The following is a 17,983-nucleotide window of genomic DNA, read 5'->3' as shown; positions in this document are numbered from 1 at the left end:
ATATGACACAACATATCTATGATCCAAAAGAGCATGAAAAACTCCCTATATAAGAAACAAGGGCTGGAAAAAGAACCATCTAGACAAGAAAAAGCTTGGACCTTCACACCAAATATCCTGCAAAGACATATGATTATATGCATTACATTTTCTAATTTCCCCAAATATTAGTGTTTACCATTTAATGATCCTAAATGTATAGCTTATAGATATCTTGTATGAGAATCCTACACATTCACAAATAGTATATTTACTATACAAATTACACTAAACTTAGTTCATTCTTCTGGAAAATGTGAACACTTCAAACTCTTAGGAATCACTTCCTGTTAAGGCCTCAGATGTAATCTTTAAGCATTTGTGTATAAGGTGACAGTTTTATGTCAATAGGAAGTTTAGCCCAGACAGCAGCCATTCTTTGTTGGATTAAATCAGAGTGGAAATTAGACAGGCTTCTCAATGACAACTCTCATCATACATCAGCACTAGTTGTGAGATCTGAGGCTGCCTACAGTCTGAGTCCCAACATCATCTGGAGGGCAATATGATTCCAGCCCCAGGCTTAAAGTCATCTTTCAACAGGATACATATTTAGAGATGCAAGGACTGTAGTCATGGCTTATCAAAATTTGTTGGAATACTTCTAAACTTCTCATTAGGTTATTTGATTAATTGAGGCTGTAGGTGAACATGTTTTGAAGTCAGAAGACAATAAATCAAATTAATCAACATTTAATAAATGTTGATTTGTATACTCCTGTCATATTTGTGTGTCTGAATGTCTAATACACTGAAAAAACCTTGAGGTGCCCTCCATGAGAAACTGGTCCTTGATTTGACCTCTATTTGTCCACATGGCCTCAATTGGGATTTTAACTAAATTAGGATTTTAATTAAATTAGGATTATTATACTTTGGCTAATTGAAGTTAAAGGATGCTGTAATGGCTAGTTTACGCTGAGTAGATTTTCTGCTGTTGAGTTGTCAAAAAGTAGACAGCTTTTCTTACTGCCTTCTGCAATCTCTATTACATGCAAACTATAGAAATCTGTATCTTGAATCCTTTCCCCTCTGCAATGATGGTACTGTAGATAATTGCCATTCAAACAAAAACTGCATTTTTATTGACAGGAACAAATACCGGAACTTTAGATTACACATTTTAGGCCGTTCTGGAATTTCCTTGGTAGGTAATCTCATTACCTGCATACCTTAAGGATAAAATGCGCCAGCACTTCTCGTAGTCTTTTACTTAGGTTTTTAGCCAACATGTATTGTAAGCAGTTTTTGCTTTTGTAAATTTTATCCATTTGTGTGTTCAATCAACTGGATGTTCTTAATCTCATTACCTGCATACATTTTATGCCTTCAGTATAATAAGGGTCTTTGGACCATAATAAAATGTTGTTGTTGTTGTTGTTGTTGTTGCTGACAGGAACATATTACTATGTGACATTTGGTCAGATAAATATGTTTAAAAAGCGTTAGGGAAGAAGAAAAAATATCCCTGCCACATCAATTTTAATTACTGCCTACATAATTAAATAATTTATGTGCTATTTTAATATTTACACCATTTGTTTTAATCATTTATTTTAGTGATATATTAAAACTTCTTTTTGACTGATGGATTGCTTTTGGGGAGTTTATGCCTTTTATCCCAAAGATGTAAAACCGAAATCTTAGCCTTGCTTCACTTTCACAAAGTTTGATTTTATGTAGCTGGATGGTTTATATACAAAATGGGCAATTTGTTTGTGTAACACAATTTTTATAATCTGATGATCCTCAGTTATAGGATGAGAGTGCAAACCAGAACTGTGGTCAGGCCTAGTTGAAAAAGACTCCGCATGGAATGTCAGGTGCCACATTTTGTATTCAAAGGAAGGAAATGGAAAACCATTTGGATGGCAAGCCTTCCTTATGGGATAACCATGTGTTGATGGACAGCCTGAAGACACACACAATACATTATACATGTTAAATAAATAAATTATGTAAATAAATGAACCAAACCTTAACCCATAACAATTTATGTTCTAGATACGACAGTGATGGATGGTGCCCACCTTTGCCAGTCCAGACATACTTGCATCAGGGAATGGAGGATGAACTTGAAGAAGAAGATGATAGAGTACCTACCCCTCCTGTTCGAGGAGTAGCTTCTTCGCCAGCCATCTCCTTTGGTCAGCAGTCCACTGCAACGCTAACACCTTCTCCAAGGGAGGAGATGCAGCCCATGCTTCAAGCCCACCTTGATGAACTGACCAGGGCCTATCAGTTTGATATAGCAAAGCAAGCATGGTAAATGTGACAGTGACCCAGATGGTATTAAAATAAAACACCAGGGAGACAGGAGAAAATAATATTTAGGTTTGAAAGCATCTACCTTTGAAAGAAATATCTATGTCTTCAATACCATTTGACAAGATAGATCTGTTACCGAGTAGTGGGGAGATTTTACCTGACAGACATTATGTGCCCATAGCAGCATTTCAAGGGCAAAGGTTTCATCTGTCAAACTGGCAGCTACTAAACCAAGAAAGCTTTCTCTGTCTTTAATAATAACACCTTCTTTTCCTTACATATCATTAGTACACAGGGATGTGTTTTACTAAACTAATTCCTAGACCGTTAAGATGGTTTCAAAGGCAATTGAAGTAGATTAAGATCATTACAGTTTAACATTTTTACAAAATCTCTGAAGGTTTAAAATCTTACTATTTACCTCAATAAACTAGCTACTGTTACACTGTTCTGTTGCATTAATAGGAATGTCTGACTTCTGTCATGCTATCAAAAATAAAACAACACAGATTCCTCATTGTCTATGCAATTAGTCTTTCTCAATTCTCTTGACTGAATAATTTAAAGCCTAAAAATCTGTATTCTCTGAAAAAAATCTTCCTTGATAAAAAAGGATGGATTTTATGCAACAAAACACAGAGCAGATAGATGTTTATTGCTGCTTTGATGACAGAAGGATGGCATGTCCAGAACATTTGCAGCTTTGACAAGTATAACTTTATTATTGGTCACTTGATTAAAACAGATTATGGAGTGTGTATATATATTCTTGTGTGCAGCTTCAAGTCATTTCTGACTTATAGCAACCTTAAGTGGAACCTATCACAGAATTTTCTAGGCAAGATTTGTTCAGAGGGGTTTTCCCCTTTGCCCTCTTCTAAGGGTGAGTTTCCATGACTGACCAAGGATTTGAACCGTTATCTCAAGAGTCATAGTATTCAAACCACTACACCATGCTAGCTCTCGTAAAGTTTACATACAGGAAATTATTTTAGTATTGTTTTTTTCAATTTCCAGAGAAGGATGAAATAACAAAATAGCAAAATAAAAGAGCCTGTTCAGTGACTGGGAAGTGATGGGAGGAAAAAAACACCTCCCTATACAGAACAAAAAGTCACAAGTTGTCATTTTAAAAACTTCTAGAAGTCATAAAATCTCAGCAAGATAAGAAAAGACTGGGAATGTGAAGCAAACTAAAACTACTTGCTGAAAGGCATGGTGCCAGTTTTTTAAAAAACGGGAATGTTTCCTGACAAAATAAAGGCCACAATGTACATTGAAAGAGTTATTACAGGTCAAAGAGGCTTGTATGAATTTCCTGCTGATGCCAAAGCCAGCTGTTTTCGTTGGATAATTTTCAGTACTTCAACCTCGTCTGCAAGCTGCAGCCAATCGACAGGGTGCTTAGGCCACCTCCACCATGGGATATAGCTTGTTTATGTTAGAAGCCAGAAGCCCAAGCATCAGCTAATCTGGGTCTGGGTTAAATGTATAATTGTGCCAGGCCGGACACAGATGCATGCCCTGGCATGCTTTCAGCCTGTACCTTGCAGCTGTTATGCTTCCTGTGGTGGCATACAAACTGCAGCTGCAACTTTTGGTGTCAGTTAACATCATGAATCTCATTAGGTAACTTGTGCTTTTTCAATGCAGAATTTTGCTTCCAATATACATCAAATGTGATCTGGTACCTTGATATGGTACAGTCTTAGATTGCCTTGACTGAATGTGTTACTATTAATATATGACACTCAGGTTATTATAGTTCATATAATCTCTTTCAAGCTTTCAGTAGGAGACATTCAAAAACGTATTCACCTTTGTCCTTCTATACTGATAATGGTCCAGAAACAACACATACAACAAATTGTAAAGTAGTGAGGGAGGGGGGGGGGGCACCTTTTCCTTTTTAATGCATCTGAAAAAGTAGGAGAAAAGCATTCTGCAGTGGTAATTCCAGATATAAATTCTGATTATAACAATGTTCAGATACACAAAAGTCTTCACCCTCTCAACTGTTTATTTTAGAAGACAGAAACGGGTTATTGGATCTCTAAAAGAATACATTGATGAAGAACTGTTTTAGAAATCTCATTTTCATGCAAGTGCAACATGGATTGTACATTTTATTTCCACCATAGACTGAAATGCTGCAAATAAAAGAACGCACTTTCAAAATAAACATCTTTCTGCTACCACATCATCACACTGGGACAAACTGCTATCTTGCAGCACTTTGGGGACAGCCTGCTGAGTGCCATTAAATGATACTTGGCAGGGCCCTGTCCCATTGATGCCCGAAGTGCCATCTGATGGGGGAAGGAGAATATGTGGGGGTGCTGCGAGACACCCTGCGCGCCTGCTATTTTGCCGGCGATTGCAGAAACGGTACAGGACTGCCAGCAAAACGGTACAGGAGGGAGGGATGTGTGAAGAGATCTCTAATTATGTCTTTAAGATTTAAACCTAAAAATGGAAGTTTGCACTTAGCGCACAATGTGAAACTACTTCCTCTTTCAAAATACTCTTCATATCAGATAATTGTTTTATATATTTGTCAAGCTAATGTTTAGATCATATATACATATAAGTCTCATCTTGGAAACTAAATAGGGTAAGCCCTGGCTAGTATTTGGATGACAGACCACCAGTTAATGCCAGATTTTATAGCCTATAGAGGAGGATCTGGCAAAACCACATTTGAGTATTCCTTGTCTAAGAAAACCCTGTGAAAATCATGGGGTCACCAGAAGTTGACAAGCACATTCACACAGAGCAAACCATCCTTTTCCATCCTTTCAGGAGAGAAAAAAGATAGTAACTCAAGAGAACTGTCAAAGGCATATAAAGGCCTATTGATTTCAAGTGGAGCATTAAAATAGGATGGTTACATTTCACCAGTTGAAACAAATAGGAATGCTCTTTCCTGTTTAAATATGCTGATAAATACACTGCTTAGCATTTACCTTTTTCCTGTTATAGGCACAGTCAAAGCAACAGCCAGCCACCTCAGACCCCAGTTCCACCATTAGGATATGTATCTGGGACTCTAATATCAGATTTGGAAACAGAGATTCCAGAAGATGAAGATGAGGATGATATCGAAGAAGAGGCTATAGAAATCACAAGGCCGCTGAGAGGACTAGAACATACGCCAGGATCCAGCATAGACAATCTAGACAGTTCTGTGACAGGTAAGCAACCAAACGTACATATAACCCCTTTAGAAAAGGTGTAAATACATCATGAATAATGCAATGTTTAGGGGCACGTTATTCTGCTATATTTCTGTTGAATGTAAAATGTGTTACTATTAAGCACAACAGTTAAAGAAGGATTTGAAAATGCTTTTTCTTTGCAGCAAATGATAAGAAAATTCATGAATTTTAAAAAGCTTTAAAGACATGAAAGAAAAGTCAATTATATCCCTTCTTTCATGCAAAGTTGAGTCTACTGGGAAAGCAAGCCCATCATGTGTGGATTGCTGGGTAGGGTTGGAGGGAAGAAGCTTGACTGAAAAAAATGGTATATTTTATATCTCAGGAGTAGCAGCTGACTTTATCCATGAAAAGCTTCTAGATCTCTGTTTTACTTTTTAGCTCTGTAAAAGTGAGAAGCAGGAGCCTCAAAGCATTTAGTTACAGAACGAAAGAACTGAAATGTGGCAACACATTTATTTTGTACCTACTTCATACTGCTGCATTTAATCATTGTTCTATTTCAGTCGACATACTACTTGGTTAATGAGATGTCTTTTCCTTTACTAGTTTGTAGTCCTTCCATGCCTATAGAGGTTAGAAACAGGATAATCAAAGTCACACCTGAAACAATAAGCTTGTCTAGCTCCAATTGCTGTGTCGGTAAAAGATAGCCAAGCATTTAATTATGCGAAAAAATTTACATGAATATCATGACCTAATTCTAGGCCTCAGCAGACACCCATTCCAACTAATATTGTACCTTACATTACATACTGTCTCTAGGTTGACTGAGGTCTGTTGGAGACCAAGTATGCGTGGTCTATATAGCTCATTAAAAATATTGCATATCTCCCCAGCCATTGATCTTTATGAAGTACTAATGTCTGCATATATTTTCAGGCTATTTCTGCCCACTGAAGAATGCCAGTGCAGTTTCACTTCATTTTTTGCCTTCCTTCCCTCTGTGTGTCTTACAAGTTGTTTTGAGCTATTATCTAAACACCGCAGCAATAAAAACACATTGTAGCTTGCATTGTCAGAGATGACAATATGACAGCAAAGAAGCATCAGTACCACAGATTTCCCTGATCTTGATCATTGAATTAAAAGAAGCAGTGCTTTATCCTACTTTCCAGTTTTCATTTCTCTGTGCCCTGCGGCCGGACTCTTTGCCAAGCTAATTAAGATTTAAGAACTATAGCTTGACTGCTGTGATTTGGAAGCCTGATCCAGCTGAAGGCTTGAGGTTACAAGTTTGAATCTCTGAATTTGGAAGATTGGTTTATTATTGCACAAGTATTTTAAGCCACTTTGCCCATTTGGCTCGAATTGTAAGCATAAATCTCCTTCAGGCTGTAATTCTGCATATTTTTGCATTTCTCTGTAATTAAGCAATCCACTATCAATTCAAGTGAAAGTCTTACCATTACTTTCTACAGTTTTAATACTATAATTTTAATTAACCTACTTATTGTCCTTTTATATTTATTCATATTTATGCAGAGCACAGGTAATTTTTTTAAAAAAAGAATAGTACATTTATCTGAATTCCTTTCATTTCGTTCTTCCAGATAAAATACAGGGATGTTGCTTTGAAAATGAACTGTGTTAAAAAAATTCTAATCTATCAATTTTTTTAAAAAAAAAAAATCTAGCTCTTAGGTATACCAATATCTTACGACATAAAATGATGCAATAGTGTACTAGTAGAAAAGAAAAACCAAAACCTTACTTGCATAATCTATACTGAGGTTTACATGTATTGATATACATGAATTAATTTAGATCATTTTCAAATTTTCTAAAGTTGAGGTTAGGGATTATTATGACCCCTAGTGTTTTAATTCCACCATGACGATTTGCTTGGTCCTACCTTTCCTCCAGTTTAGGTTCTTAAACACTCCTATTTTACAAAACAATCAAAATTATAAAATATGCAGTGACTGACAGCCAGAACGTTGCAGTGGTTTGAATAGTGGATGCTCAGGAAACAAGGTTTCAAATCCCTATGTCGGAACTCAGATGCCTTAAAGAGCCAGATATGAGAATGTAATCAAAACAACAGTTTATTAAGTCAAAGTAAACAGGACTCAGAGACACTTACTTCAGTGCCTCTGGTCAAAACTCAAAGTTTGCAGCAATTTGCAGCTTGAAAAACAAACTTAGAAAATAAACCGGATTAGACTGGGAAAAAAATCCAGATTAAACAAGAGTTCTAGCAAAATGCACCAAAAACACACAGTTCAAAGATAAAGCCCAAACAAAAAGCCGTGAAGAGAAGCCATCGTCCAAAAGCAGTCCAAAGTCGAAGAAGTCCCAGTTGAAGATACCAGAGTCCAGAAGGCAGCATCGTTGTCAGAAACAGTCTGAGGTCAAGGCGAAGGGAAATCTGCACTTACAAAAATCCAAGCTGGTCATAACACGAAGAACACAGCAACCTGCAGTTCCAGGACCCAAGCCCAACAAGAGAAGCAGCAGTGACAGGACCCAAGGCACGAAACCAACACTTTGCCTACTGCAAAGTTCTATTATTCCAGTGCCTTCATTTATCCTACAACTCATCATCCGTTGATGAGTTGCCCTCCACCCCATCCTCATCGCTGTCAGCTGGCTTAGCTTCTACAGCTGAACGCCAACGCCCATCCCTCCACCTTTTGTCAAAACTTAGATCACCCCACGATTCCATGGTATCATCAGCTTGCCAGTCCCCTCCAGAAAATCCTTCAAAGGTTTCACTGGATGTGGGCTGCATACACATATTCCTAATCTCCTGAACTTGTGTCCAGTCCAGTGATTCCTCTTCATCCTCACTACTCCCAGACCCATTACTTCCAGTAAAGCCCATGAAATCCTCTTCCTCAGTGGGAGCAGTAAGTATTCCCCGGATCCTCTTTCTTTGACGCTCCTCGTCTGACTCTTGCTCCCGAGCAGTCCTCTTAAAACCTCTACTCCCATCTCCTTCCTCCTCCTCACTCATTTCACTGCCAGAGGAACCTTCGAAGGATTCCTAGTCTGTGGGTGACATAAGTATCTCCCAGATTCTCTTCCTTTGCTGCTCTTCATCTAACAACTGGGCACATTGTTTCCCTCCTCTACTACTACTATCAGTTGTAACGTTGCCAGCAGACTCTACTGCAACACCCTACTTGGACCTATAAATCCCCTGGGTGACTTTGAGCAACTCAGATTTTCTCACCTTCAAAATTGGCAAAAGCAATAGGCCTCTGAACAAATTTTGCCAAGAAACTCAAGGGATAGGTTCATCTCAGGGGTGCTATAAGTTGGCACAACTTGAAGGCAACTCTATGCCACCAGGGAGATTATTTATTTATTTACCAGGGATATACCATAGACAAATTGGAAGCAGATGGTGACAGATAGAAGTTTGGGGTTGCAAAATGAGTGGTAACGGGTACCCTCATCCTGTTTTAGTCTGATCCACAGCCTTTTAAGGATTGAAGTAAGAATTCCCCCATCCCATAGCTACCCTTGCAATGTATAAACAGTAGTTGCCAAAGTGTCACACTAAAAATATACAATAAAATAGCATTGGCCACAGCTCCAACTTAAAAAGAAGTAATAGTAGGTTGAGAAGCACATTGAGACAACTCTAAGAAGAGAAGAGCCATTGCATCAACTGGATATAAAACCATTCAGAATTTATATAATTCAACTCCCTTAAGAGGAATTAATCAAAAGGATTCCAGCCAATACCCTGTAAACCAAGGGAAAAATCATACATCCCTCCAGAAGTTATGCTAGTCAGTACAGACACCTATGAAGAATGCTGGAAGCTGCAATCTAATGTATTGGAGGTTGCATGAATTCTCCTGACTTTTAAGGGAGTGAATGAGTCTAATGCATAACTATTATCTTCAGCTAAATAACAGTGTTTCACAAACACAGCTTATTGTAAGACTGCAGCAGACATCCATTGACATAAGCAACAGCATTAACAGAATCTGAAGTGGGTATACCTCTATGCCACATCCCTCTCCATATCTCTGTGTATTTTTACAATCTATAAATAGGACTAAGAAATTCTCTTTGAGAAAACAGAAAAGTCCAGCTGAGGACTCAGATATTAGTAGAAGAGGGGAAAGTATTTCAAAGTCAGCGCAAGTGGAAGGACATCTTTACATTTGGCCAATCTCTCTCTTTAATCTTAGTGTAGATAGTGAACATATGCAAACCTATCTAAAAGTAAGCCTCAGTCAAAATAGGCATGCATGGAACTGCAATGGGTTTCACAATGGCTTTCAAGATTTTTCTTCTCTGAAAAATATATTCAGTAGAATTACAAATTGAATTTTAAAAATCTATGAGTAAAAACAAGATATTTGGACATAATTCAGACATTACAGTGTTATCCTGAATGTAACATTTGTAAAGCTGAGTGTGTGATATAACTGTGAACAAACTGAGACTTTTTGTTCAGTATAGTTCACTGAAGGGTAGTTTTGTTTATTCTGATCTTCAGTTTTGAGTGTTAAGGGATCTGACTATCATTTTCGTCAAAGGCAAGGTAAAACTCAAATTCAATACATGCACAACATTTCCCAGGTAAAGATGTATTTTTTCTCATTTGCTTTAGTTTTCTTTCAAAATCCTTGTAACAGCTTACATGTTGTAATGAACTCATACCTTTTCTTCGTGAGGCCGCAGCCTGGAAGTCAGTGAGCTGGCCTCCATGTTGGGAAGGTAGCTCAGGATGACGGACATGGTGGTATAGGCAGAGAGGCAAGGGGAGGAGTCAGCCAACACCTGATTGGTTCAGACCCCAAGGGGAGGAGTTGAAGGAGAGTGTAAATAGGCTGTCATTTCTGACAGAAGGGAGAGAGAAGGATTTGATCTAGCAGAGAAAAGATTAGGATTTCCGACAGGGAGAAGAGAGTTTCTTAGTGAGCTAGGAATTAGCCTGTTAGGGAATTATTAAAGAGCAAGTGCTTCTGTATAGTTTGACTAGGGCAGTCAAAGTGAAGGCTTGTTTACTTGTATTAGGACAGAATACAAGTGGGTTTATTTCCCTAAAGGTCAGAGTAGTCCAGGGGAAACCTAGATACTCTGGAAGGCAGCCAGGGGTGGCTGGTCAAAGAATCTCACTGTTACACATTACAGGGTAGAGTGAGGAAAAGTAACTCATGTTAAGGGAAAGTTACTCCTTCTAAAGAAACCATTTGCTTAATAAGTCTGTGCTTCAGAAACAAATTGCGCGTATGTACCTCTCAGTAGTCAGTTGTTTGCTTCAAATATTTCAATAAACCTGTTCTCTAGTTTACTGTTAATCTGCCTCAGCCTTGTTTCATCATATAAGGTTAGATCCAGTAAGCCTCCACTTTTCTACAGTTCAGTCACCAGAAAGGGAGCCAAAAGGAAGAGCCGGTGTATAGGGACATTTTACCTCAAGTACAACAACAAGACAATTCCTCAAACTGTAATTTGGGGTGGTGGCAGCAAACCTACCATTACACACTCACGTTAGAACAACAACACTCGTGTTGAAGCGCTTTGGGTCTGACAGGAGGGATTAGAGACGGTGTGCTGTCTCTCCTGCCTGTAGGAATACACGATCTTCATTACAGTGTTGGCAGTGGTGGGATTGAAAAGAAAGGTTCCCCCCTGTCACTTGTAGTAATAGTCCCTTATCTTCGTTACACATGTTTTATCCTGATTCTCCAACCGAGAGAATAAAGCTATTTCTTATTCAGACATTTCTCAAAGATGTTTGGATATCAGCTTTTTTGTTTTGTTTTTTGTCGTGTCAGGAGTGACTTGAGAAACTGCAAGTCGCTTCTGGTGTGAGAGAATTGGCCGTCTGCAAGGACGTTGCCCAGGGGACGCCCGGATGATTTGATGTTTTTATCATCTTTGTGGGAGGCTTCTCTCATGTCCCCACATGAGGAGCTGGAGTTGATAGAGGGAGCTTATCTGCCTCTCCCTGGATTCAAACCTGCGACCTGTCGGTCTTCAGTCCTGCGCCACTGCGCCACTGGGGGCTCCTGGATATCAGCTGTGTTATATTCAGAACTACTTCTTACATTTGCGTATGTGTTACCATCCAATCTCCAAAGATTTGGGACTGTTTAATTGATCAGTTTTAATGGCATTTACAGAAGTAGAGCCATTAATATTAAAACTTCTCATTTTCTCATGTATAAGGAAATTGGAAATCAACATTGTTCCCCTTTTGTGCCATATTTGGAAACACATTGAAACCATAATGTAATACACGTCCTGTGAGAGACATACTATCGTGAAATAATTTTAGGAAGGAATAAAATTAAGTCCCTTCTTCCATTACTATGCTTTCATTATATATCATAGTTTCATACAGTATATGGGAGTTAACAGTGTGAGCAAAATAAAATATTAGTTAATGTTAATGTTGAAGTTTTTTCTCTCTCTGTTTATCAGCCAATAAAAATCCTGGTTGTGTCCATGCTCTGATTGGCTGAGAATATACACAACCAGCGATTACAATTCCTAGAACCCTCTCTTGTGGTTTCTCTTATTTTTTAAAAAAATGTTATGGTAAAAACTTAAAACTTAAACGAATTATATTTTTTTAAAAATCAGTAGATAGGTTAGTTGTTTTGAAACTTGGCAGGCCTGCAGTGTAAATGATATCTAAAACTGAGGTAGGTTTCATGCAGATAGGCCTTAAAATGAGTGAAGGTTGAGCCTTTAAATTTTCCCATTGTAGCCAATGGGCTGAATCTTTGCCAAATGAAAATAGCCACACCCCTCCCCATTTGAGTAACTTCCTGGTAAACAGAATGAGAGATCAGAGCCAACAATGGACCCTGAAATGGCATGCCTTTTGGCCAAATTGCACATCTCTACCTTCTGGAAGCTTTGGGGAGATAAAGTAGGGTATTATTATTATTATTATTATTAATAATAATAATAATAATAATTGTTCCCCCTGCCATAGTATGCAGTATATATAAATCTGACATTTTTAATCAATGCAGACATAATCCAAACATTTATGGGCATTAATGAAAAATGAATTTGCACCTCTTAACCAAATTTACTTAACTTCGAAATTTCATTCTTTTCTGGTAGGTGCCTCCTATCCCTCCCTATTGCTGAAAAGCACAAACTTTTCTGAAATTTATTCAAGATGTTAGCATGCACACTGAACATTAAGTAGTTGTTCAAATGTTGCTGAGCAGTAAAATACTATGATAAAGTGGCATCTTGCTGTGCTTCCATTACATCTTCAGCACTAAAATTAATTTATGATCAGTCATCAATTCATTTACATGTCGCTTTATGCTAAATCCTTCCTTGCTGATGAATTGTATCCCTACATCCATTAAGCTAGAGTAAAATCTGTGCTTTATAATGTGACCCTGCTAATTGTTGCAATACCATTTTTATGGCATGCAAAATCTAGCAGGTTCTCCTCTTAGGGCATATATGTAAGTCATGAGCACCTCCCTCCCACTAAATGAAGTAACATAAAACATCCTAAGCAGTTCCTTAAATGCTTTAAAATAATAATGAAAACAACTTTTTCTTTCCTTATATTGTATACATACCTGATGTGCGTGCTCATTACTGTTTCATAGCTTTCCACTGCAATGATATTTAGTATATGGGGGTGACATTTATTTCTACCCCATTTTTCTCTCTTGATCAAGACCCAAAGCTGCTCACATTTATTAAAAGGCAAGCATAAATAAGTATTCTTAGTTGTTTAACAACATTAGTGGCTGTTTGCTTTTATCACCAGTGAGACAATAAGTGCATCCTTGTAGAACTGATTCTAAAGGATCTCCCTTTATGGCACTATCTTTCGGTAGTGGTGGAATTATTTTCTGGTAAGGTAAAAGACTAACCAATTCTTCTGGTAAGGACTCCAATGTCAGACAGGCGTTTAGCTTTTGTTAAAGTATCAGACTGAAAGGGACAAACAGCTGCTGGCCCGCAACACTAGTGGCGAGTGACACTAGTGAAACTTCTCGGAGACTCCAGCAGTGGCACCTTAGCTAAAATCTGTTAGTACTGCACAGAAGGAGGCACAGAAAACTCCTTTGGAATGAGATTTACAATGCAGAGGAGCAGAGGACAACTATGAATAGTACTGTGGCTAATGATGCAGATAGACCAGTTCCAAGGTTATCATTGTTTAATATTTTCTCTAACCATCTAATGGTTTTGAATCTTTTAACTGGACATGATCTTTTCCCCATTTTCTTCATCCTGTTTATGTAATTTCAGATTTGAAAATGCCAGTTTCCCTTTTCCCATCTCCCAGCTGTATGACATGTTTCAAAATATGAAATAGCATACAAGGAGGAGTAATACTGTCTTCTTCAGAAATGATATCCTAAATCAATTTGAGACAGACACCACAGAGAAAGAGAGCTGCTTTCAAAGAAAGAAAAGGATACCAGGAGATTCAGTAACCAATTTAACAGATCTCCCCAGATAAGGATAGTTTTGCCCTTTTCTTTAAGCACATCTCTAGGCACAAATTTTGTAGAGCTTTTCAATTCTTTATCTTCCTGAGTTTTTCCTATCACTTTCTTTTTGCCTTTATCCATGAAAATAATACATAAAGTATTTTGTAGTGATGGCAGCTTCTAGAGTTTGATGGATTTCTTTTTGATATTTTACACACTTATAATTACCAAGCTAAGTACTGCAGCATGATGGTCCAACTGTAGATACTGCTTTGAATGGGTTTTCCTGTATGGAAGGACCTTGGACTGGATGCCCCTTGTGGTTTCTTCCAATTCTGTTTCTATAATTCCATTATTCTAATTTTTTCTGTCACTATAAATTGGTGGATTGCAGTAGAGATATGGCCCATTAATAATAATGTTGAACAGTAATTCTATTGGAACTGTATTTCATCAAAAAAAATGTAGTTTTCATTATTTCAAAAAGTAGTACCTTCCGACATTTTATCAGAAGCCTATCATAAAAAATAAACTGTTCCCCAGGAAAGAAATCTGTCTCTTGGTAGCTATAGCCCTGCGTACTGAGATCATAATAGGGGGAAATGTGCCTGTCCTGTCTCCTCCATGATAGAGTAACCCTAAAGAACCTAGAAAATTTGTAAAGAGATATCCTCTGTAGGCATTTGATAGGTCCTACAGTGTGACAAAACCATACAATAGAATCACCTAGATGACCTGAGAAAGGACATATTTTTCAGATAATGTTAGGTCATACTATAGATCCAGTTCTTTCTTCTGCAGGCTGGGCTGTTCTATTTGTGATCACAAATCCATATTAACAAGGTGTAATTTTTTTTAAATCTGAAGTGTGCCACTGACAACCTTTCTACAGTTATTGGTTATTAAGTTATATAGAATCATAGCATAATAGAGTTGGTAGAGACCACGTGGGCCATCTAGTCCTCCCATGCAGAAAAAGCACAAAGTACCACTGATAGATGGCCATCCAATCTCTGTTTAAAAGCCTCCAAGGAAGGAACTTCCACCACTATTTGTTTTAACTGTCCAAAGAGTTTGTATCCATAAACCATTCCTTTTTATTTTTATCTATACTATTTTTATTTATACAGTAACTATTTAGTAATCCCAATCGCATTTCCTTATGGCTTTTTGTGTAAAAACCTGTGTGTATGTATGTATGTATGTATGTATGTATGTGTATATCTATATCTATATCTATATCTATATCTATATCTATATCTATCTATCTATCTATCTATAAACCAAACTGGCCATTTCAATACAGTTTCTTTTTCCAGCTTGTCTTTGCTGTTATCATGACTTAAATGCATCTGTTTTGTGTCTGGCAGAGTTCATTTGGAAAGTAACAACTTTATTTGTGCCTTTGGCCAACAAAGCAAATTGTCACTCTCTGTTGCATTTAAACCAATTTCTGCCTGTCAGATTGCTGTAGACTATGTTCATTTCTGTACTACTATCTGAGAGGCACAAATTCATTACAACCCACCACTGTACTGATGTTAACAGATTTGGCAATTCCACTGCTACAAACAATATTCATTGTTTTCAAAAGCTGAACAGCAACAAAGCTAATACTTCCTGCTTTGTACATGGTGGATTTCTGTTTAATGTTCACTTTGGCTTATTATGTTTTTTGTTTTAGTATGGAAACTATTTTTGCCAAAAACAACATTGATAAATATTGCGGTCAATACAAGTGTAAGGCTGTACATGACAGCTTTAAATGTAAGATATGCGACCTTATCACAAAGTCCAGGCAAAGTGTTCCACTTCACCTAGCTTTGCAGAGGGAAGAGAGGGGCAGTGAGATGAATCCATCACCTCGCCGCAGCTCCCTAAAGGTGGCACTTTCCCCATGGCATGTGGGAAGTCTCGCCCTTCTGGGGAGGATTCGTACTGGCTCCATTGGCCTTCTGTGAATGCTCCTGTGTTGTGAGAGAAGTAGCCAAGGACTCTTCCACTCTATTTGGGGGCAGGACCCCCACTGGAAGTCACAGGCCCCCAAAACAGGCTGGAAGCATCCTAGGACCCTGAATTTGGTTAGTATGATGAGGTCACTAGTCTCCTAGCCAAATGGAAAGCTATTTAGGTCTTCTTTAACTTTAGTTACTGGGTCAGATTCAAATTCAGGTATACGTCATCTTTTCCATAGTAACCTACTCAAACCACAAAAGTGCTACATGGATTATAAGAGGGTCCTGTTGAATCAAATGAATGTGATGGTGAAATCAATTCCCTCATAATTTGGTGACAGAACATAGCATGGACAAAGTCCTTAGATTCACCAAAGGCAATCAGTCCAACCCACTGTATATTAAAGGGAATTTCATCAAATGCTGTTTTTCTCAACTTCATAATATTATTGGTGACAATCTAACATATTCCCTCTTCCATCACCTCCTTCTTTAAATGTTCAAGTCCAAATTTGTTGAACATAAGTATGTGAATTTTTTTCTGGATTGCCAACTTTCTTGAATTTATTTATTTAAAATAAATATTGTAAATTTATTTAAAAATGAAATATAACTTTCACCCTTAATATGAAATATAAAGCTGGCATATATTTCATTCTGTTAAACATCTGAATGTTTTCATGGTTTGCATTTGTATAAGCAATGTTTATTTCTGGTGATTCACTAATTAAATGGCATGATAACTATCTGAAAGTCTGGGTGTGTTAGTATTAAAGTAAATTTTCCATTGAATTCCCTTCAAAGTTATTCACATTAACCTTAAAGGTGCAATGAGAAAGTCTAGTTTTAATTATCTGTAATATAGATACCTAAAAATGTAGAAGACTGTCATATAATTTTACATGTTTCTTTACTTTATTTTTGTTTTTAAATTCTTGATAAAATCCATACTTAAGTGGTTCATCATCATCATCATCATCATCATCATTTAATTACTTATTAATCGCCCTCCATCCAAGATGCTCTAGGCGATTTACAAGCTAAAATTGTAAAGGATAAAAATACACACATACAGATATTGATAAAATTAACATAGATAAAAAGGTCTAGTAAAAAGCCAAGTCTTAAGTACTAGGGTAAAAGGCCCTAACTCACGAATGGCTCTCATATAGGGCGGCAAGGAATTCCACAAGGCAGAAATAGAAAAAGCTCTGCGTCTGGTCCTTTCCAGGTGCACTTCTCTAGGACCCGGTATATAAAGTAAGTCACGTTGGAATGGTCGTTGCGACCTACGATGATGGGAGAATGAGAGACGGTCCCTAAGGTACGATGGACCCTGGCCGTAAAGAATTTTAAAGGTCAGAACTAACATCTTATACAGGCCACGGTACTCAGTTGGAAGCCAATGTAAATGTTGCAGCACTGGTGTTATATGGCATTTCATGGGCGTTCTTGTGAGTAACCTGACTGCCACATTTTGAACAATACGGAGCTTTCGGGTCGTAGACATCGGAAGGCCAACATACAGGGCGTTGCAATAGTCCAGCCTAGACGTGACTGTGGCATGGATGACTGTTGCCAGAGCCTCATCAGATAGGTAGGGTGCCAATTGGTTCCATATGATATATTTAAAATCCTGACTTAGATGCTTCCATAGTTATAGGAGTGATATCAGTCAATTTTAAATTGGATGTCCATACCCAAAAAAAAAGCATTGGGGATGACTTTTGAAGATGTAAAGAAAAAACCATTTTAATAACCCTGTGCAATTTATATAAACAGCTACGTTATTTCATATGTACAACTCACTAGCCCCCTGCATTTTTTTAGCTTCACTTGTAAATGTATGGGGTTCTGCATCTGATGAGGACCGTAACTTTTTAAGGCATAGATCTAGTGTAGGTAGCTCCTCAGATGACTCCATCTTTACCAGCGGCAATTTTGCACAAGCTCTGGTTACAGCAGCAGATAAAGCTGGTGTTAGGCTGAATGGGACAAGTCTATCAAGAACAGGTTTGTAGACGCAAGGCAAATCCTTTCTGCATGATACCAGTGTCTATCCCCTTTCTTTCTTTCTTTCTTTCTTTCTTTCTTTCTTTCTTTCTTG

At 37.7% G+C, this 17,983-nt stretch overlaps 1 protein-coding gene across 14 annotated transcripts in view; it reads left to right on the top strand.

Moving 5' to 3' along the window:
- ROBO2 (roundabout guidance receptor 2) overlaps window positions 1-17,983 on the top strand; it is a 1,336,704-nt gene that overhangs the window by 1,291,797 nt on the left and 26,924 nt on the right. For all 14 annotated transcript variants that reach the window (XM_060770531.2, XM_060770530.2, XM_060770520.2 and 11 more), the window contains 2 exons: window positions 2,044-2,304; window positions 5,290-5,501. In XM_060770531.2, coding sequence (XP_060626514.2) covers window positions 2,044-2,304; window positions 5,290-5,501 — 473 coding nt within the window. The remainder of the gene's footprint in view (window positions 1-2,043; window positions 2,305-5,289; window positions 5,502-17,983) is intronic.

This window comes from Anolis sagrei, chromosome 3, assembly GCF_037176765.1.
Source record: "Anolis sagrei isolate rAnoSag1 chromosome 3, rAnoSag1.mat, whole genome shotgun sequence".
Lineage (NCBI taxonomy): Eukaryota > Metazoa > Chordata > Lepidosauria > Squamata > Dactyloidae > Anolis > Anolis sagrei.
This window is presented reverse-complemented; position numbering and strand designations above follow the sequence as displayed.